Source organism: Bubalus kerabau, chromosome 3 (genome assembly GCF_029407905.1).
Source record: "Bubalus kerabau isolate K-KA32 ecotype Philippines breed swamp buffalo chromosome 3, PCC_UOA_SB_1v2, whole genome shotgun sequence".
Classification (NCBI taxonomy): domain Eukaryota; kingdom Metazoa; phylum Chordata; class Mammalia; order Artiodactyla; family Bovidae; genus Bubalus; species Bubalus kerabau.
In genome coordinates this window covers 17,677,346-17,699,966 of record NC_073626.1, presented here as the reverse complement: position 1 = coordinate 17,699,966, position 22,621 = coordinate 17,677,346, and the positions used below count along the sequence as shown (strand labels likewise).

General features: G+C 39.3%; 1 protein-coding gene across 1 annotated transcript; it reads right to left on the bottom strand.

Moving 5' to 3' along the window:
• Nucleotides 1-16,325: 16,325 nt before the first annotated feature.
• Nucleotides 16,326-22,140, bottom strand: LOC129647445 (placental prolactin-related protein 3-like). The gene is made up of 4 exons (XM_055574537.1): nucleotides 21,985-22,140; nucleotides 19,046-19,153; nucleotides 17,124-17,303; nucleotides 16,326-16,499 (listed from the first exon to the last, which is right to left on the bottom strand). The coding sequence occupies exons 1-4, from the start codon at nucleotides 22,138-22,140 to the stop codon at nucleotides 16,326-16,328; spliced, it is 618 nt and encodes a 205-aa protein (XP_055430512.1).
• Between the last annotated feature and the right edge of the window lie 481 nt (nucleotides 22,141-22,621).

Genomic DNA, 22,621 nt, shown 5'->3' with positions numbered 1-22,621 from the left:
TTGGATGGCATCACCAATTCAATGGGCACGAACTTGGGCAAATTCTAGGACATGTAAGGAAGAGGGAAGTCTGGTATGTTGCAGGCTGTGAAGTCACAAAGAGTCAGACATGACCTGGCAACTGAACAACAACAACAGTTTTATACAAGTTGTAGAATTTTTTTCTTTCTGTTTTGTGAAAAATGCCTTAGAATTTTGAAAGAGACTGCAGTGAATATGTAGATAGCTGTGGATAGTATGGATGTATTAACAATATTAATTCTTCCAGTCAATAAATATGAAATATGTTTCCCTTGTGTCTTTTAAATATTTCTTTCATGACTGTCTTGAATGTTTTCATACATAGATCTTTCAACACCTTGCTTAACATTATTTCTAAATATTCTATTTTATTGATGCAATTGTAATGGGATTATTTGTATTTCTGTAATGTATTTTGGTGTATGGATAGGTAACTGAGTTTTATATATTCAAATACAGCATACAAAATGCTGATATTTTTTACAGAAAAGAAAAATTTTCCCCCAAATAAAACAGTTTTTTATCTGTATCTTTCAAAACTCTGCAATCCCCTTGGTATATACCAGGAGAAATCTCTAATTCCTTAGTCCTTGGCTTCATATCAGCACCAGAGCATTCAGTATGGATGAGGCTTTGGGTTGCCTTAGACAAGTCAGTCTCCTCGTTGGGTGCCATGGTCTAATGCTTGTGTTCTCCCAAAATTCATATGTTGAAAACCTAATCCCTAAAGTGACAATTTTAGATGGTGGGACCATTTGAAAATAATTAGGTCATGAGTTTGTGACCCACATGAGGGCAGAGCCCATATGAATGGGATTAGGGCTCTTGTGAAAGAGGCCTGAAATACTTGCTCATCCCTTCTATTTAGGGATATGTCCAGCAAGAGGCCCTCACTCAGGCAACCATGCTGGCATCCTGATCTTGGACTTCTAGCCTCCAGAACTGTGATAAATAACGTGGCTTATAAACCACTCAACCTCTGGCATTTTGTAATTGCAGCCTGCATGCACTAAAACTCTGGACATGATTAAGTGGGAAAAAAAAAATTGTCAATCTTGTTTTCCCTTCCTAGGTCATGAGTGTGGAACAGGTAGCAAAGATATTAAATTCCAGTGGCACGTGGTAACATACTCCATAGAATTGTACATTTCTTTCAAATTGTAGTTCTTTGACATGCTCACATGGGAAGATATTTTCTTAGATGTAAATAACATTTAAACAAATAGATTTTGGATTTTATGGGATCAGTTGAGGGTGTTAAGAGCAAAGATAGGGGTTTCCCAAACTAAAAGCAATTCAGCCTGAAGACGGCACCATTACTGGTACCCCAATCTCCAGCATGTCAGCCCAAAGAGGAAGCAACTGAACCCTAAGGCGTGTCACTGGGCTCTCATCAGAATCCTAACATAACTGCTCTTGGACTTAGTAAACTTATCTTGATTTCTCTAAGCCTTGGTTTTCTCAACTAAACAAGGAAATTAGAGTAGAGAATCCATTTCCAAGATTATGCAAATCTCTGTATAAAATATGATCCCAAAGTGAGGTTTTACTCTTTTTCCTGAAAAGAAAATTATCTATTGGTTGTGCGGCTTCCATGTTTGGATCTCTTCTACTTCGCATTATCTGCTCTATCTCACAGTGTATTTCTCTAGCTTAGCTTTAAGAAAAATTCCTTGATAGAAATAATTACTTGATTATAATGGAATACTACTTTTATCTTTTGTCTTTCTTTGAAAAGCAGGAGTTGTAGTTAAGCACAAGTGTGAGAGAAACTGTTTCTAAATGTCAGTATGCCACCTTGAGGAATTTTCCTATGCGTAGTTGCTCAGTTGAGTCTAACGCTTTACGACTCCATGATCTGACAACCCCATGGACTGCAACCCACCAGGCTACTCTGTCCATGGGGATTCTCTAGGCAAGAATACTAGAGTGGTTTGACATGCCCTGTTCAAGTGATCTTCCTAACCAGAGATGGAATTCAGGTCTCCCGTACTGCAGAGGGACTTTTTACTGTCTGAGCTAACAGCTCCCAATAAAATGAGTCTTGACGTATACAGAAGATGCAGGATTTGTCTACTTTTGTTTCCTGCAACAGTGGCTTTTTTCCAGTTAACCTATCAGTCCATTTCTATTCACCTGAAAGCTGTCTAGAATGGAAGTTCTTTCTGAAAGGAAAAAGAAAATAATACAAAAGGAAGTTTTATCTGGAATAGCAGTTAAAATTTTGTCCAGTTGCCAGTTTATTTAAAATACAAGAGCCTGAGTATTTGCTTTTAATGGTAATATTTACCTCAAAAGGAACAAATAAGCTGGTCTGTGAAAAATACCAGTTTCTGCCATGGTTGATAAAAGGTAAGTGGTGAATAGTAAGTTCAGGGTAGTTGGTGCAACCTTTGTAAACCCAAGGGAACTGAATTAAAGCAGTGGGAATTGGTGTTGTTCAGATAATTAACTATAAGACACAATGTGGTCAGTGAGATAAAAATGGTGAGAATGAAATTAGGAAGCCATAAGGAGGCAGATGGTACTTTCATCTGGGAAACGTAGGTAACAATTCATCAAGGAGGTGAATTTCTTTTGTGCCTTCGAAGAGAGAGTAGGTGTTTGTGTACAATGTAGGAATATTTGATTTGTAGATTCTCCTTAAAGTATTTTTATCTGTCATGATCATAGAGTACAGCTAAGAAACTGAACTCCTCTAGTGAAGCTGAGAATCCTATGGTAAGAAATAGACTCAAGTGGCAGGTTCAGAGCACTGTCTCTAGTTCTGTCCTATTCAGGCTTTTAGTCAGTGACTCGATTATCACATTATCTTAGGACATGAAACTGTGAGGGCTAGTGTATGTGGAATAAAAGACTGAACATCCAGTGCTTTCCATCTAATAGGGTAACGATTAAAAGCAATTGCATCCACATTTCTGTGAAAGTAAAAGCGGCTCAGTCGTGTCCGACTCTTTGTGACCCCATGGACTATACAGTCCATGGAATTCTCCAGGCCAGAATACTGGAGTGGGTAGCATTTCCCTTCTCCAGGGAATCTTCCCAACCCAGGGATCAAACCCAGGCCTCCCACATTGCAGGTGGATTTTTTACCAGCTGAGTCACAAGGGAAGCCCCCACAGTTCTAGTTCTATAATTATGTCCAAATAATCAGGTTATGAGGGTTTGGGTGGGGAGAAAAGACCTCAATGGTTTTAGTTCACTGTATGCTGTGAGAGCAACATCAATAATTCATTGGAATTTTACTCTGCATGAATAAAAATGTTTCATTAAACAAACACAACGAAAGCCTGCTGGATGCAAAGAATGGACAGCAGTGAAGAACACACATGTGGACTTTGTGAATTAGACTTAAATTTTAATAGAAAAACAGAAAGAGGTAAATTTCAGTTGGGAGAATGGCATTGAAACATGTAAAATATCATGTATGAAACGAAAAAAAACAAAACACAAAGTTAAATGTTGCACCACAATTGGGACATGTGTCGAGAGGGAAAAGCACAGAATGCCCTATGTCCACATAACAAGGAGACCTGACCTGTTTTAGAGTCACAAAAGGCTGTTTTGTGGAAGTGGTTTTTGCTGAGATCTGAAAGATGTTGAGGAGGTAATCAGGTAAGAGAGAGAGAGGGTCTTCCAGGGAGAAGAAATGGCCTTTATAAAGAGTTAGCCATATATGAGAATATAGAGTGAGAAGAACAGACATGCCAGGATTGAACCTTCAAGGAATTTAATTTACTTGGTAAAACTTATGCTAACTGGACAATGAATACAAGGTGGAACATGATCAGTTCTATGAAAGACATAAGAATCAGGTTTTGAAGGGCATAGGAGATATTTCCATTTGACGGGTAATTTGGTAAAGATTCACTTAAACCTAGGAAACCTGATTTCTTTTGCTACTTTGCTTCGAGTTTTATAAGTTTAGATAAGTGACATAATCATTCTTGGATTTACTTATATATCCTTAATATGGGAAGATTTTCTAGATAATTTCCAAGGTTTCTTCTCTTTCTGAATATCCAGTGAATCCCACTGGTTATTATCTGGAATCAAAAACAAAAACAAAAACAAAAACCTTTTACTTACCAAGTGTAATGTCCGAAATACCTACAAAATTACATAAAAAGCATTGAAATTCTTGCTATTTTTCTTTTTTAAGTTTTTTTAAAAATATATTTTCCAGTCAAAATGGCAAGATATTTAAGGAATACATGACAATTTAAATAGGTATACATTATTAATGGATCCCCTCATTGATTTAATTAACATATCTATTAATATCACCTCACATGTTTACCTTTCTAGATCTTTTTGGTGAGGACTTTAAGTTTTCCTCTCTTAACATGTGTACTAAGTGACTTCAGACATGTCCAACACTTTGTGACCTCATGGACTATATAGCCTGCCTGTCTCCTCTGTCCGTGGGGATTCTCCAGGGAAGAATGTTAAGGTAGGTTACCATGGCCTCCTCCAGGGGATCTCCTGACCCAGGGATTAAACTCTTTTTTCTATATGTAATATCCCCGTATTCCTTTGTCTTTGGAAATTTTCTTTGCTCTAAAGTCTACTTTATCTAATATTAACATATGCTTTTATCCTTTTATTTTCCAAATATCCATGCCATTATTGAGTTTCTTGGGCTTTCCTGGTGGCTCAGACAGTAAGGAATCCACTTGCCTTGTGAAGACCTGGATTCAATCCCTGGGTTGGGAAGATCCCCTGGAGGAAGACATGCGAATCCGTATTCTTGCCTGGAGAATTCCATGGACAGAGAAATCTGGTGGCCTCTATTCCATGGGGTCACAAAGAGTCAGGCACAGCTTAGCAACTAAACCATCACCTGGTGTTCCTTCACATGTATTCCTTGGGAAGAACAGCCCTACTCAGGCTGCCTTCTGATGCTAGGTTGGAGGTCAGGAATGCTGGGCCTGGCTTGTCTTCTCTTAGGTGCTGCTGTGTTGCTCTTCCATTCTTCAGGCCCTAATCTAGTTCACCTTCTTCTGGCCAAATATACAAGGTCTCCTTTAGTGGTCTCTTTGTATTTCCAGAACAGACAGAGGAGTGGGCACAAAGAGATCAAGGTCATCTTGTCTGAACCAGAAGCCCAAGGTGTGTTTTATAACCTAGGGAAGAGGTTTCATGGAGGGAAGTTGAGGAGGAAAGTGGAAAGGAGTCCACAGTAGGCTGGAGTAGAAAGTCGTGGAGTCCCTTTCTTTAGAAGTCATCAGAAGCTGAGAAAGTATTTTTTCTAGGTGAGTGTATATTCAGCTCTGAGTGAGTACACTTTCTGTTTCAGCAAACTGTAAGTCTTCTGTATTTTTTTCATTAATTTTCTTTACAAATGCATATATATGATGATATCCATAGGACATTTTATTCATTCTAGGCCATTGCTCCGCTTTTATTATGACTTGAGATTTAAACCCTGAAAATGAGATATCTATTGTAGAGTTTGGATTATTTACCAGTAGATGAATTGATGGAATAACAAAAGAACTAAAGATGATTACTTAATTGAGCTCACAAATTTTACATATGCATATGAAGAGAGTTATTCACATATAATTGTATTCTTGGCCCCTTGTGTTATTCTGAGAACTTTGAATGAAGCTATATGTAAAAGAAGTTACTTTTTTATGATTGTTAAATAACTGGTATAATTACGTGTGTACATTCAGAATCCATTAGTCCAGTGGCCATAAAAATGAGTGTCCTCATCCCCTGGGGAAGAAAATGTTACCATTTCCATTTCTATTTTTATCTCAGTGTCATTTAGTTTATATTTTGTGTATATATTTAAATGTCATAATATATAGAATAGCAATGCATATATAATATTTTTACATAATATAATTAGGTCACTGACAGTGTGATGAAAATGGAAAATGTGGAGATTAGTTCTTCAGGAATCAGAAAATTATCAAAATTTGCTGCATAAAATGTTACTTAATTTGGGGGAGTTTACCAACAATTTTTTATGAAACCAGTTCAACTGAAGAGAGGCAGAATGTTCACAACATCAATGTTTGCGTGAGTTTGCATAGAGCCTCAGAGATGGAAACAATTTTGAAGTTGGGTAGAAGACCAAGAGACCTTGACTGGGTTGAATCTTGAATGCAAAAGAGCATGTTTGCTCCCCTCAGTGTGGTCTAAGTTGTTTTTCTTTAAATCACCTCCCCTTTTCACTTTTATTCCCTAAACCCCATCCTCTGCTTTACTAGTTCTTTTCCAATAGTACAGATCACCTGTTAACATACCATATAATATACTTGGATTCATGTTTATTGCAGATTATCTGTCTTCCCCCAGCTAGAATATCAGTTCCATAAGGATAAGTGTCTGCCTGCTTTGTTTATTGATGTAAACTAAGCACCTATGAGGGCTTCCCTGGTGGCTCAGAGGTTAAAGCGTCTGCCTGCAATGCAGGAGACCTGGGTTCGATCCCTGGGTCGGGAAGATCCCCTGGAGAAGGAAATGGCAACCCACTCCAGTATTCTTGCCTGGAGATTCCCATAGACAGAGGAGCCTGGTGGGCTACAGTCCACGGGTTCTCAAAGAGTTAGAAAAGACTGAGCGACTTTACTTTCAGTTTCACTTCAAGCACCTATAAGAGTTTCTGAGTCAAGGAAGAATTAAGTCAATGATCATTTGGTTAAATGACCAATAGCAGAGTACTGCGCAGGACTATAGGTTTCAAAATTTTGTGATTTTTGATTAGCTATTGTAAATAAACTGTTCTACAGTTAATGTTACAAGATAAAGACACATTGATGTTTCTTTTATCAGCATAAACATAAACTATATTTGAAGAAAAGTCTTTAGACTAAACATGATAGCCAAAATGCACATTTGAAAAAACAATTATACTAGTTTATTTGTTTTCTTTATCTGAAATATAATTATATTCCTTTTCAAAACCTTTTCCTTACATAGGTGTGTATACATATATGTTTATATATATAAATAAAATTCCATCTAGTCAAAGCTATGGTTTTCCCAGTAGTCAGTATGGATGTGAGAGCTGGACCATAAGGAAACTGAGAACTGAGAAATTGATGCTTTTGAACTGCAGTGTTGGAGAAGACTCTTGAGAGTCCCCTGGACTGCAAGGAGATCAAACCAGTCAATACTAAAGGAAACCAGCCCTGAATATTCATTGAAAGGACTGATACTGAAGCAGAAGATCCAATACTTTGGCCACCTGATACAAAGAATTAACTCATTGGAAAAGACCCTGGTGCTAGGAAAGATTGATGGCAGGAGGAGAAGGAGATGGCAGAGGATGAGATGGTTGGATGGCATCACTGAGTCGATGGGCATGAGTTTGAGCAAGCTCCAGGTTGTGGTGGAGGAAATGGGAGCCTAATGTGCTGCAGTCCGTGGGGTCTCAAAGAGTTGTATATGACTGAGTGACTGAAGTTAATTGAAGGTATGATATGTGTTATGTATTTAACATAATGATTATATGATCAGTATACATAAGTCACATTGACAAATATGCTATTTTAGTTTCAGGCATCATTATACATAGATCATATTGACTTATAATGTTATTTTGGTTTCAGGTGTACAACATAATTATTTGACATATATTGCAAAATGATCACCACAATAAGTCTGGTGAACATCCCTCATTAGAAATAGTTACAATTTTCTCCTTGTGATGAAAACTTTTATGATCTCTTGGCAGTGTTCAAATAAGCAAAAGTATATTCCCTTTTTGAATTAGTGCAGTTAAATGAGACAAGTGGCTCTAGTTTAGAATCAAAAAATCATGTTGAAATAGTTGAGTTGAATCAAACGTCTCAGTGCCAACTCATATAGAGCTTTCTTGAAAAATCCATCCCTGATTAGGCCCACCTGGCTCCCATCACACATGGTATGGTGTGCAGGCATAGATCAGTGTTTAAGGCTTATGGTGTCTTTTCCACTTGTCCATGCATTTCTTTCTAACCATCATTCAGTGCTTCATCTGTCTCCTGTTTTCACTATCCAAACAGGTTATAATTACAGCAGAAGGTGTCTAAGTAGCTAGACTCACAATTGTTGCCCACTGGGCATTTTGGAAAGAGGCTGGGAAGGAGTCCTTCCAGTATCAGCGTTTTACTTTCAGGGGATTAGGAAGCTTTTCAGTTTGTAGAGTCCATCAATACAAATATATCTCAGGAGTGAACACTGTTCAATTATTTACTTGATTAGTGATTAGCTGACCGTCTGCTAAGAGTAAGGCAACGAAGTGTTAGTAAACTAGGGAGAATTCAGGCAAAAGGAATGAGAAACTCTGGGAGAAAGTGGACACATGATTAAGGAGATCATTACCTCTATTTGGTTTAGGTTTTAGGTTTTGTTAAACTGGCTCTGTAAAGGTATGGGTTGTTTCCATTTGATTTCCATTTATCCTCTATGCTTTACAATGTATGTCTTATTTAAGTGCTGAGTGTGACTAGTGACTTACTGCTTGTTATCACTGGTTAGTCCTGCTTTGGTTCTGGTATTCCATAGGGTCTAGCAGAGTCTCCATAGAGTATTTATTTCTATCATTTGCTGCAGAACCTTAACATTTTTTGGTAATTTCTGGTACTAAGATATGAAATACAGGAAAATAGAGCTCAGGCGCTTTTGGATAAAACCTTAATTTATCTCCTCCCTTCTCTCTGACTTTTCAGTCATTTATTGACTCAACTAGTCCCATATTGCTGGATGCCTTTTTTGGCTCTTATGTCTGCTTCATTCCTTGCTTGTGGTCAAGGTCTATTTCATTTCCTGTATCTCTCACATGCTTTGTGTCTTTTCATTTGGCAGAGCCCTCTTTGATTTTTAGTGTCATAATATTCCCATGTCTTTCTCGTCTCTTTCTTTTTCTCTACCAGCCGCAACTCCTCAACCCACATTACAGTTTCTCTTTTCTAATTCTGGACATACTGCTCTCTTGGACTGAATTTTCTTGATTTCCTGTTGCATTGTAGAATAAAGACAAACTCTCCATTTTGCAATATATGATATTGCAAAAAATGCAATATCTAATGCATAAAAATGCATACAAGTAATTCTCCATTCTAACCCTACAATAATATATGCAGTATATCATGGGAGCATAATCATGAGAGTTACAACATGAATGGTAAAAAATGAACATTTCTTGTGTTTTTGTCAGACTTGATTATTCACTGATACCTTATAATGCTATGTGTATTAATATCTCAGTTGCTTTGATCTAGGATGTCGGAGATCCTTACTTCATAAGATGATCCTAAATGAATTGACAGATATACTGTTTTCCTATTTTTGCACATCAATATCCCATCAGCTTTTCAAAACTCCATCATAAAGCCATCCCATTAGCGTCACTCCTATGACACACTTAGATGGTTCTAGCTTTACTTTAATATACTGTAGCACCGTGTTGATGTCACATTTATTCTTCTTCGATCTATCATGTAATATAGCAGTTTGTGTGTTTATATCAACCTCCCCTTCTCCACAAATTGAGGGCCTGCTTCTGGAAAATAGAGATTTTTTAAAACCTCAGTTTAAGTATCCATGTATCCATGACATGTGATTTACTAATCTATAAAGGTCAGTGAACTTCGAAGATTTTTCATTTGTTGGTTTCCATTTGGTAAGCACTGCTACTATTCTTGATATAGCAGGGCCATTTCTTCAAATGTAATCTTACTTGGAAATCTGTAAAAGAGGGGGAAATCAACGCTTTCTGGATAGCAAGGGAGTGACTCAAATCCTGTCCAAATATCCCTGCTTTGGCTATTCCTGACTGACTCTATAGTACATCTATGGCTCTGTTCAATATTGTCTGAAATCTACAGTATTCACTTTATATGTCACAGTCAAGCAAGGAGAGTGCTCTCAATGGCACCACCTCTGTTCTTGATGTAAAGTCCTAAATTTATGTTTGAAATACATTTTATAAGAGACAAATACATGAAGATGTGTGTGGTCTATTGGTGAGTGTATGTTTCCTCCAATTACATTGTTCCCCTTATTGCCAAATTTTCCCTCTAATTAATACCATTTTCTCTACTGGAAATATCTAGACACTGAAGGAAAGAAAGTTAAGCAAGTAACAAAATAGAATTAGATGTTTTTGGAAGTAAATGACTTACAAATTGGTTACAGGGTGTTTGATGGTCTTTTAACTTTTGAAAGCAGAAAGTGAAAAAACAAGAAAAGTGATACTTTACATGCATGAAGGAGCCAAAGGAGGGATTGATAGATTGCTTTGGGGGCGAGTATTCTGTCATGTTCTGAAAGGTTTGGGTCATCCCAGGTAGAGGCAGGGGCAGGACTCAGACAAGAATAACCCTGGCTATGAGGGAAGAGGTTGGTTTTTCTGGACAGTGTTCCAGTATGTGGTTGAAAGGTGTCTTTGCCTAAAAGAAGATGATTTGACTGGATTGTGCCCTGAGGATTGCCAAGCTTTGTTCATCTCTAGAACTATGGCCTTTAGTAACAACAAAAGAAAAGGCCTAACATAAAGGACAGTTCATTTCAGTCAGTTCAGTTCAGTTCAGTTCAGTTGCTCAGTCGTGTCCGACTCTTTGTGACCCCATGAATCGCAGCATGCCATGCCTCCTGGTCCATTGCCAACTCCTGGAGTTCACTCAGACTCATGTCCATTGAGTCAGTGATGCCATCCAGCCATCTCATCTTCTGTCATCCCCTTCTCCTCCTGCCCCCAATTCCTCCCAGCATCAGAGTCTTTTCCAATGAGTCAACTCTTCGCAAGAGGTGGCCAAAGTATTGGAGTTTCAGCTTTAGCATCATTCCTTCCAAAGAAATCCGAGGGCTGATCTCCTTTAGAATGGACTGGTTGGATCTCCTTGCAGTCCAAGGGGCTCTCAAGAGCTTTCTCCAACACCACAGTTCAAAAGCATCAATTCTTCCACACTCAGCCTTCTTCACAATCCAACTCTCACATCCATACATGACCACTGGAAAAACCATAGCCTTGACTAGATTGACCTTTGTTGGCAAAGTATTGTCTCTGTTTTTGAATATGCTATCTAGGTTGGTCATAAATTTTCTTCCAAGGAGTAAATGTCTTTTAATTTCATGGCTGCAATCACCATCTGCAGTGATTTTGGAGCCCCCCAAAATAAAGTCTGACACTGTTTCCCCTGTTTCCCCATCTATTTCCCATGAAGTGATGGGACAAGATGCCATGATCTTCATTTTCTGAATGTTGGGTTTTAAGCCAACTTTTTCGCTCTCCTCTTTCACCTTCATCAAGAGGTTTTTTAGTTCCTCTTCACTTTCTGCCATAAGGGTGGTGTCATCTGCATATCTGAGGTTATTGATATTTCTCCTGGCAATCTTGATTCCAGCTTGTGCTTCTTCCAGCCCAGCATTTCTCATGATGTACTCTGCATATAAGTTAAATAAGCAGAGTGACAATATACAGCCTTGACGTACTCCTTTTCCTATTTGTAACCAGTCTGTTGTTCCATGTCCAGTTCTAACTGTTGCTTCCTGACCTGTATACAGATTTCTCAAGAGGCAGGTGAGGTGGACTGGTATTCCCATCTCTTTCAGGATTTTCCACAGTTTATTGTGATCCACACAGTCAAGGGCTTCGGCATAGTCAATAAAGCAGAAATAGATGTTTTTCTGGAACTCTCTTGCTTTTTCCCTGATCCAGTGGATGTTGGCAATTTGGTCTCTGGTTCCTCTGCCTTTTCTAAAAACAACTTGAACATCTGGAAGTTCCTGGTTCATGTATTGCTGAAGTCTGGCTTGGAGAATTTTGAGCATTACTTTACTAGTATGTGAGATGAGTGCAATTCTGTGGTAGTTTGAGCATTATTTGGCATTGCCTTTCTTTGGGATTGGAATGAAAACTGACCTTTTCCAGTCCTGTGGCCACTGCTGAGTTTTCCAAATTTGCTGGCATATTGAGTGCAGCACTTTCACAGCATCATCTTTCAGGATTTGAAATAGCTCAACTGGAATTCCATCACCTCCACTAGCTTTGTTTGTAGTGATGCTTTCTAAGGCCCACTTGACTTCACATTCCAGGATATCTGGCCCTAGGTGAGTGATCACACCATCATGATTATCTGGGTCATGAAGATCTTTTTTATACAGTTCTTCTGTGTATTCTTGCCACCTCTTCTTAATATCTTCTACTTCTGTTACGTCTATACCATTTCTGTCCTTTATCAAGTCCATGTTTGCATGAAATGTTCCCTTGGTATTTCTAATTTTCTTGAAGAGACCTCTAGTCTTTCCAATTCTGTTGTTTTCCTTGATTTCTTTGAATTGATCACTGAAGAAGGCTTTCTTATCTCTTCTTGCTATTCTTTGGAACTCTGCATTCAGATGCTTATGTCTTTCCTTTTCTCCTTTGCTTTCACTTCTCTTTTCACAGCTATTTGTAAAGCCTCCCCAGACAGCCATTTTGCTTTTTTGCATTTCTTTTCCATGGGGATGGTCTTGATCCCTGTCTCCTGTACAATGTCACAAACTCAGTCCATAGTTCATCAGGCCCTCTATCTATCAGATCTAGTCCCTAAAATCTATTTCTCACTTCCACTGTATAATCATAAGGGATTAGATTAGGTCCTACCTGAATGGCCTAGTGGTTTTCCCTACTTTCTTCAATTTCAGTCTGAATTTGGCAATAAGGAGTTCATGATCTGAGCCACAGTCAGCTCCTGGTATTGTTTTTGCTGACTGTATAGAGCTTCTCCATCTTTGGCTGCAAAGGATATAATCAATCTGATTTCAGTGTTGACCATCTGGTGATGTCCATGTGTAGAGTCTTCTCTTGTGGCTGCGGTGAGGAGCAGTGGGTGTGCGGGTGCAGGAGGGCCTAGAGGATCTATTCCATGTTCAAGGTCAGAAGGGGCAACAGTGAGGAGATACCCCTCATCCAAGGTAAGGAGCAGTGACTGCACTTTGCTGGAGCAGCCTTGAAGAGATACCCCACGCCCAAGGTAAGAGAAACCCAAGTAAGACAGTATGTGTTGCAAGAGGGCATCAGAGGGCAGACACACTGAAACCATACTCACAGAAAACTAGTCAATCTAGTCACACTAGGACCACAGCCTTGTCTAACTCAATGAAACTAAGCCATGCCCGTGGGGCCCCCCAAGACAGGCAGGTCATGGTGGAGAGGTCTCACAGAATGTGGTCCACTGGAGAAGGGAATGGCAAACCACTTCAGTATTCTTGCCTTGAGAACCCTATGAACAGTATGAAAAGGCAAAATGATAGGATACTGAAAGAGGAACTCCCCAGGTCAGTAGGGGCCCAATATGCTACTGGAGATCAGTGGAGAAATAACTCCAGAAAGAATGAAGGGATGGAGCCAAAGCAAAAACAATACCCAGTTGTGGATGTGACTGGTGATAGAAGCAAGGTCCGATGCTGTAAAGAGCAATATTGCATAGGAACCTGGAATGTTAGGTCCATGAATCAAGGCAAATTGGAAGTGGTCAAACAAGAAATGGCAAGAGTGAATGTCGACATTCTAGGAATCAGCGAACTGAAATGGACTGGAATGGGTGAATTTAACTCAGATGACCATTATATCTACTACTGCGGGCAGGAATCCCTCAGGAGAAATGGAGTGGCCATCATGGTCAACAAAAGAGTCCGAAATGCAGTACTTGGATGCAGTCTCAGAAACGACAGGCAAACCATTCAATATCACAGTAATCCAAGTCTATGCCCCAACCAGTAATGCTGAAGAAGCTGAAGTTAACAGTTCTATGAAGACCTACAAGACCTTTTAGAACTAACACCCAAAAAAGATGTCCTTTTCATTATAGGGGACTGGAATGCAAAAGTAGGAACTCAAGAAACACCTGGAGTAACAGGCAAATTTGGCCTTGGAATACAGAATGAAGCAGAGCAAAGACTAATCGAGTTTTGTCAAGAAAATGCCATGGTCATAGCAAACACCCTCTTCCAACAACACAAGAAAAGACTACACATGGACATCACCAGATGGTCAACACCAAAATCAGATTGATTATATAAAGGACAATTTCAGAAAAAAGAGGAGAGGAGAGAAAATGGAAATAAAAGGGAATATGAGATATTTGCTCTTAGGATATTAAAAAAAGCATATATATTTGGGTCCTTAAAAATAAAGTGTTCTAACAGCATTTCATCCTTCACTACCCAAGTACTAGACTCACTTTCCCTTTGCTGCTTTTCCTTCCTTCTGTCTTTCTCTTTTTTTCATGCCCCTTTCCCTTCTACCTTTTGATTTCCCATTTTCTTTACCAGGAATTACTGCTAAAGCCCGAAAGATGCTGCAACACCAGCCCAGCAACATCACTGGCTTCCTAGGAGAGCCAGTCAAGAGATCAGCCTTCATTCCAGGTTGTTTGGAGGCTGTTGAACAAGCTGAGCATCCCTAATCCAGTCACATTGCTCCAGTCTCAGTAGAGACTCAGTCTATTTGGAGAATTTTTATAATTTAGGGACCTACTAAGGCCTGTTTTTGGAGAAGGAAATGGCAACCCACTTCAGTACTCTTGCCTGGAGAATCCCAGGGACTGGGGAGCCTGGTAGGCTGCCATCTATGGGGTTGCACAGAGTCGGACATGACTGAAGCGACTTAGCAGCAGCAGCAGCAGGGCATGTTTGTAAGGCCAAATAATTAATGACAAGGATAGTTACTCTAAAAGGAAGAGAGAATGGTATCTCAGTTATCAGATAAATGTGTTTTTGAATCCAGCTTTCTGATCTACTCAGTGTCTATGTGACCAGTTGGACAATCGTCCAGAGGCCTCAGGCGGGGGACAGATGCACACCAGTATTTCTGCCATTCAGATGTTCGGATTGTTTATGATACATGGGGTTCCTGTGGGTCAGTTAGTAGGCAGCTGACTGTGGGCTGCTTAATTTTCTCCAGATGGTGCTTGCAGAGTGAGGGAAACAGAGAGGCTGTGGTGACTACTGCAGGTGGGGAGCTGTGGTTCCAGAACATTTCCCCTGATTAAAAAGGAAACTATGAAGTTGGGGATCCCCAACTTGTGAATGTCCTGGAAAATCACAAGGATACCTCACAAGGGAAACACTTGTCAGTCAGGGGGAATTTCAGATCAGTCTGTCTGAACCAAGAGAAGGCTTCAACAGCACCTTGTAAGTCAGTGATGTCAGAACTTTTCCATCTAATTACCATCTACATTGTTTGAATATGGCCCAAGGAATGAAGATCCAGAGAGGGAGAGAGAAGGGACCTTGCAGAAATGGACACATCTGCATTTCCTGGTAGGTCCCCTGGGCCTCAGTAGGGGAGAGGGAAACATTGAATAGGCTGAATATGAGATGGAGCTGACACTTGACTGACCTGGACTTGTGAAACCCAGAGTGATAGAATGTATGGAATGGCTGCAAGGTGATGCAGGAAATGAGGATCAGTGGAGTGTGGGTGACGACAGCCACTGGAGGAGGAAGAGCCAGTTCACCTTTGTATCTGCTACGGTCTCAGCCTTTGTGTCCCCCAGAAATTTCATATGATGAAATCCTGATTCCCATGGTTATGGTAATCCTAGGTTGGGCCTTTGTGAGGTGATGGAGTTGTAAGGATGGAGCCTCTTCAATGAGATGAGTGCTTTTATATATGAAACACACAGAGCTCCCAAGCCCTCCCCCATGTGAGGATACAGTAAGAAGTGTGTGACCAGAATGGACCCTGCACGACCCCGCTGTGGAAATCCATTTCCACTGTTTTTAAGCTCTGATATTTTGTTATAGCAACCCAGAAGAACTAATACAGCATCCTAACAATCTTTAGACAGTTCAGTAAAGCTCATGCTATTTATACAAAGGTGCAAAGCACTTATATTTTCTCGTGTAACACTGTGATAGTTGGCTAACAGTTCGTGGCTGGCTTTCATAAAGAATCCTGAGAATTCAGTCTTCTTGGTAGCATGACCAGAACCATGAACAATTGTCTAATTCTTTGATTCTAATAACATGACCTAGCATAACTGGCTGTGATTCTTATGTAATCCCTTAATGATCTTCTTTGTAATGCCAGCTTCTGTTATTTGTGCCTAATTTTAATAGAAGCTTCATTCTCTCAATTGTAGGGGTAGATTTTCTTTTGATTTTCTATTAAATGAAAATAAGAAATGTTGACAAATTACCCTCATAGAGTTTGACATCTCTACAGAGTCTGTGTTTATTTTTTTAAGAAGAGACCCATTTCACAAAACATGCATTAAAATGCTGTAAATTTCAAATAAGCTTGCTTGGGAAAGATAATTATGATCATCTCAGACCTGGATGGTATGGATGTGGAGTTAGTGCTAGTTGTTGATCATTCAGCGTGCCAGGATCTTGGTGTAAATGTCAATTTCAAGTGTATCCCTGTGCAGGCAGTGGAACAGGCTATAAAATGCAGAATGACGCACATCTTCATCGCTGGACAACAGGGATGGGAGTCCTGACCAGTAAATATTATTCTCCAACATCTTCCACATTACTGGAATAATAATCTGAATACCCAAAAGATAATGAGTTCTTATGTGCTTTATGAGGATTTGCTTTGTTCCTTCTAATTATCAAATTAAGATTTGGGGAAGACATATGAATATAAAACTCTCTAGATATGGATTTTGGAGCCAGCCTATGAGAAAACTACTAGGAATCTAAAAAATAGAAACATAACTCAAGTTTAGTTTTAACTTTCTCTTTTCTTCCTTCTTACTCTCATCCTTTGATTTGATGAGAACAGAGAAAGAAGACAAGTGGAACTTCAATAGCATATCTCCTGGATTACTTTGAAGAAAATGCTGATCTTGGAAATTCTGCTCTCTAGTTCTCATACTCTCGAAAATATTTCAACCACTCGTGCCCAGGAAGAGGCAAGCTTTTGATGGAATTGTGTGCAATGCAGGGCAGACTGCACATATCAAAAATTGAAGTGAAATTCTGATTCCTTTACAGTAGAATCTATCACTATGAATGACTAGGCTCCTGCTTTATATAGTAGCAGTCTAGAATATACTAGTCATGAACTTTTTCTTACAAAATGAGATATTTCAAAACACCTTATGCATTACAGAGGTGACCTCTTTCATTCATGAACAAAGCAAGAAAGCCCTCTGCAGGATGCTTACCTGGCAGAATTGCCTCTCTATGAATGCTTGAAGTTCTTCTACTTTTTTCACGTTCTTTTTGGCATTTGATAGGATAGTATCTGAGACTTCGATCATACACCGCAGGTCAGTGACTAGATGATTCAGAGGTCTATGCCAGGAGTACAGTAACATGAGTATCCACTTACTAAGGTCTTCATTCTAAGCAACCAGAAGAAACAGTCGCATTAAAATAATAATTCAGTGGTTTTGGTAACATGTGATCTTTGCTCAGAGCAGTTGACCTAAAAAACTTTTGGTTATTCCTATGTGTATGCAGAGATTTTAGAGGGTAGTGAAAGTTGGAAAAGTATAAAATGTAAGCTATTAGTTCACACTTTGCTGAATTATTAAAAATCTAGGTTATGCTAGAAACTAATTCTTCTGATGCGTTCTAATTTATAACATGAAGATTTTCTTTTGTCCCCTGAAATTCTACCACCACTCAGTGAGTTCTTTTATGTTGTGTATTTTCGCGAGAGAAATCTAAGTATTTATGGTAAGTCAGTATGTGCTGCAGTGCCTGACCCAGGAAAGAGGGATTCCACCTGTGCCCACATCATTGACACCCAGTGATTCATTCGTATTAATGAATCAGATGGGTCCTCCATATTGATTTTTGATCAGTAATTGTTTTACAATATTACAACAAAGAGACAAGGAAGAAGACATGACATTCCTAAACAGGCTTCTCTCCTCAGCTGATCCCAACACCAGCCCCCTGCTGATATCAGAAGAGTCTGTTTTGTTGACATGTGTCTGGGCAGAAAATGGCATAGCGTTGTCTTTAGTAACAGCATCAGTGGGATTCACAGTGGAGGGTTTTTCCCCCTACTTCACTACTATTACCAGAATTCAGCATGAAAATCCTGGGGGCTGAAAATCTCTAGTTAATATGCTTGATTTCTTTACAGCCATGAACTGTTTTACTGGTAAAGAACAGAGAACTGAATAGGATTAAATATAGTAATGCACCTAAAGTGCTCAATAAAATGTATGGCCATGTGGTAACTCTCAATAAACTTTAATTTTAAGATTATTGAAAAATCTCTCTTTTTTCTCTTTGACTTTTTCCTTTACTTGACCATCCCCTTTATTAATAAGCTTAACAGAGGAAAAGAATGCTGGTATCATTAAGAAAGTTGTAGAGAGAGAAGATAGTATTTTAAGGGGGGATGCATGTGAAAATATTTTAAATAATGTTAGGAAGAAGGATAATGCAGGAAATCAGAAAGGCGAGATCATAACGGTAAAAATTTGGAGCTGCCATATGATTAAGGCTTGATATTTAAACTGTGCTGTCCTCAGAACAGAGGCAATTGTGGCCATGAGAAGCAAGGCAATATTTTATAGGCCATTGTGGGGGAGACTTACAAATTAAGAATAAAAGGTGATGGAGGAGTCATTGAGAATGACAAATGAAGGTGTCAGAGAAGTAGAAGCAGAATCAGGAGAGCCTTGAAAGGCAGATGTGAGAGCTCGGGTGGTGCAGTATAGGATTCCCAAGTAGCACTCACTAGTAACCGGGAGTACTCAAAACTGGGGTGTGTTTCTTACATATTCATGAATTTTGCAATCTTATATTTTACTCATGGAAGTTCCCATTCATTTCCTATTTTTGTACAGTAGAATAGCAGCAATCCTGTGTCTAATCCATTGGTTGAACTAAAATTGTCTGCATAGACAATTTATAGATCTGTTATTTATCTTGCTACTACAGATTTTTAGTCATCCCTTGATTTCGCTCATGCTTCATCAACTGCATAATATAATTTCTCTTCAATTGCTTACAGTTCCTCCACTTTTTTCTGCATGTACATTTACCATTACCTCCTATAATCTGAAGCCTGGTAACCTATAACCGTCTCATATGATCTTGTGAAAAACACAGGTGAAAGACTCACGTCCATCTTTTCGGCTTTGTCCATGTCTTCGGTAGTATGGAGGGAATTGGTATGGCAGCTCTTGGTGGCAGTGAGATAGAACAGTTTGCCCTGGGCATACTTTTCATCCTGAAAGTGATTAGGCAATTAGTTAGAATTTTGGGGTATTAAATAGACGAACCCACTACGAGAACATTAACATGTTTGACAGTCCTGTAATTTTCTTAACGGGGTGCATCACAAAACTTGAAAGTCATTCTTTTCCTACTTTTTCTATACGTTGTCTCTATAAAATGATTTTACATCTATATTTTCTAAGTTCAACCTTTTCCCTTCTCTATTTTATTATTATTATTTTTTATTTTTTAGTATTTGAACCAAATATAGTACTTTTGTACCAATACTTGATGCTTACCAGGTGAAGGTAGTAGTAAACAACATTCCTGCCAGGGCAAGAGATATAAGGATGTTCATCGCAGCACTGTTTATAATAGCCAGGACATGGAAGCAACCTAGATGTCCATCAGCAGATGAATGGATAAGAAAGCTGTGGTACATATACACAATGATTATTACTCAGCCATTAAAAAGAATACATGTGAATCAGTTCTAATGAGGTGGATGAAACTGGAGCCTATTATACAGAGTGAAGTAAGCCAGAAAGAAAAACACCAATACAGTATACTAACACATATATATGGAATTTAGAAAGATGGTAACAATAACCCTGTGTAAAAGACAGCAAAAGAGACACTGATGTATAGAACAGTCTTATGGACTCTGTGGGAGAGGGAGAGGGTGGGAAGATTTGGGAGAATGACATTGAAACATGTATAATATCATGTATGAAACGAGTCGCCAGTCCAGGTTCGATGCACGATACTGGATGCTTGGGGCTGGTGCACTGGGACGACCCAGAGGTATGGTATGGGGAGGGAGGAGGGAGGAGGGTTCAGGATGGGGAACACATGTATACCTGTGGTGGATTCATTTCGATATTTGGCAAAACTAATACAATATTGTAAAGTTTAAAAATAAAATTAAATTAAAAAAAAAGAAAGAAAGGCACATAATTGAACGATTCAGAGATCCAGTGCTTGAAATTGCAAAAAAAAAAAAAAAAAAAAAGACTCAGGTTTGATCCCTAGGTGAGGAGCATCCCTTGCAAGAGGGTACAGCAGCCTACCTCAGTATTCTTGCCTGGCAAACCCATTGGACTGAGGAGCCTGTTGGGCTACAGTTAGTAGGGTTGCAAAGAGTTGGACACAACTGAAGTGACTTAGAATGCATGCATGCACCTCTATTTAACCATTTAATCTCTTGTTACTGTGGGTTAGAGCCAATATATTCCCTTATAAGGAGTTATATGGTTATGACTTTGACATGTCTCTGAATCCGCACACCAAAAAGCTTAGTGTTCATCCCAGGTGCGGAATACAATGTTGTTTATGGTGAGAAAATGGTACGACAGAAAAACATGGCATAAAGTTGTACGAAATACTAAGCAATGGACTGAGAATAATAAGAGTAGAAAAATGTAGCTAACACATTGATAGAGAAAAACTAATCTTTAGCGAAGCTTATGAACATTTCAAGAGATTACTTGGAAGAGTTGGGGAAAAAATGGACAGTCAAAAATGGAGGATAAAGCAAAACTAGTGAGTAAAAAGAACTACATGAATTTAATAGAAACCTTTAGCACTGCCTTTTATTAGCTGTCTGCTCTAATGTGTGCTCCTTGATTGACCTAAAAGAGTTAACATACAACTTTCAAAGACCTTCCTCAGAAACAGAATAATTGTTTCCAATTGTAAACTCCCCTTCTATTGTAGTTCAAAACCTATACACTGCAAATCTTAAAACAATAATTTATAGCATTAAAAAAACTGCCAGTATTCGTTTTTGTGACCAACATTCAGCTTTGTTTAACATGTTCCATCCACCAAGTTCACTGCAGAGCAGTTTTCATTTGTCAGCTATTTACTCTGAGCCTGGAGAAGAAAGCCCAGAGAGACACTGAAGCACCAGAAAATCAACATGCTTCATTTTCCCCAGTCCCACCTAAAAATGCTTTATGTCAGGTAGTATTATGGACTGAATGTGTGTTCTTCAAATTCATGTGTTTGAGCCCTAACGGCCAAAGTACTGTGTTTTGAAAAGGGTTCCGACTTTTTGGGATCCCATAGACTGTAGCCCACCAGACTCCTCTGTCCATGGGATTGCTCAGGCAAGAATACTGGGGTGGCTTGCCGTTCCCTTCTCCAGGGAATTTTCCAGACCCAGGGATAGAACCCAGGTGTCTCTCTCACATTGAGAGCAGATTCTTTACCATCTGAGCCACCAGAGAAGCCCATTAACGTTAACTGAGCTCTTAGGGTGGAACACTGATCCAATAGGTTTAGTGTCTTCATGAAGTGAAACACCAGAGAATTACCTGTGTCTCTTTGTCTTTTGCTCTATCTCTCTTCCCCACCCCCCATCCTGTCCGAGGATGCACCAAGAAGCCAGCCTGGGAAGAAAGAGTTCTTACCAGAACCTCACCTTGCTGGCACCCTGATCTGGGACTTCTAGCCCCAAGAACTGTGAGGAAAGAAATTTCTGTTGTTTATTCCACTGAGTCTATTGTATTCTTTTATGGCATTCCTGGCTGAAAAATACAAAATCATTTAAAAAGAAAATGAATGAAAGGAAATTGAAAAAGTTATTGCACTTCTTAGGAATCTTTGAGATTTCACAAAAAGGATCCTTTATTCATATTCCACATCTTATGAGCTGATGGCTTCTTTGACTTAGACACTGTGTTATTTGAAGTTCGGCTGATGCAACCTTCTTGTTGAAAGGACAGTATAGCCCAGTCACTTACGCGAAGGTTCCATCTGGGATCCTGGCGGGTTTGAGTCCATGGGGTCACAAGAGTTAGACAGGACTAGCAACTAAACCACAAATACCACAGTACTTACAAACTCATCCAACACTATTCTGGAATGCTTAAGGATGCTTTGGGACAGCAAGGTGTCATTGAGAAACAGTTCTCTAAGTAAATCCAGGGGGATGTCAGACACGTCAGGACAGCAGGACGGGCATGAGTTGCCTTGGCACAGGAGCAGATTTGACATGACCAGCAGCAGCAGCAGGCAGGACCCTGTTTAAATAAAAACATGAGCCATTCTGAGATGATCTAGTCACCTGAGGTTATCAAATCCATCCTGTGGAGGGAAGCCTTCTCTTTCCCTGTTGCTCTGAGCAGGAGTTAGTGCTATAGTACCTGGGGTGGGGAAGAAGGAGTGCCTTCTGTGTAAATTTAGATGGATAATGATATTTGCACAGATGGATAGTTGGAGAAGTAGGTTACTCCCTGAATTTTTGTATTGCTCTCAGAAGTACTTCTGTGCTCTGCAAACATTTGGAACTTCATTCTGAGCCAGAGTGTTTAGGCCATTCTTTTAAGACAGTTTAATGTTGGGACTCTGCAAACTCTGGCAGGGAGGCCTTCAAGGAGTTTGTAATTTTTTCACTCTACATTGACTAATGCTTGCATTTTAGACACTGAAATGACAAGAAAAGTCCAGTTGATCTGTGTGGTTTACCATCACACTG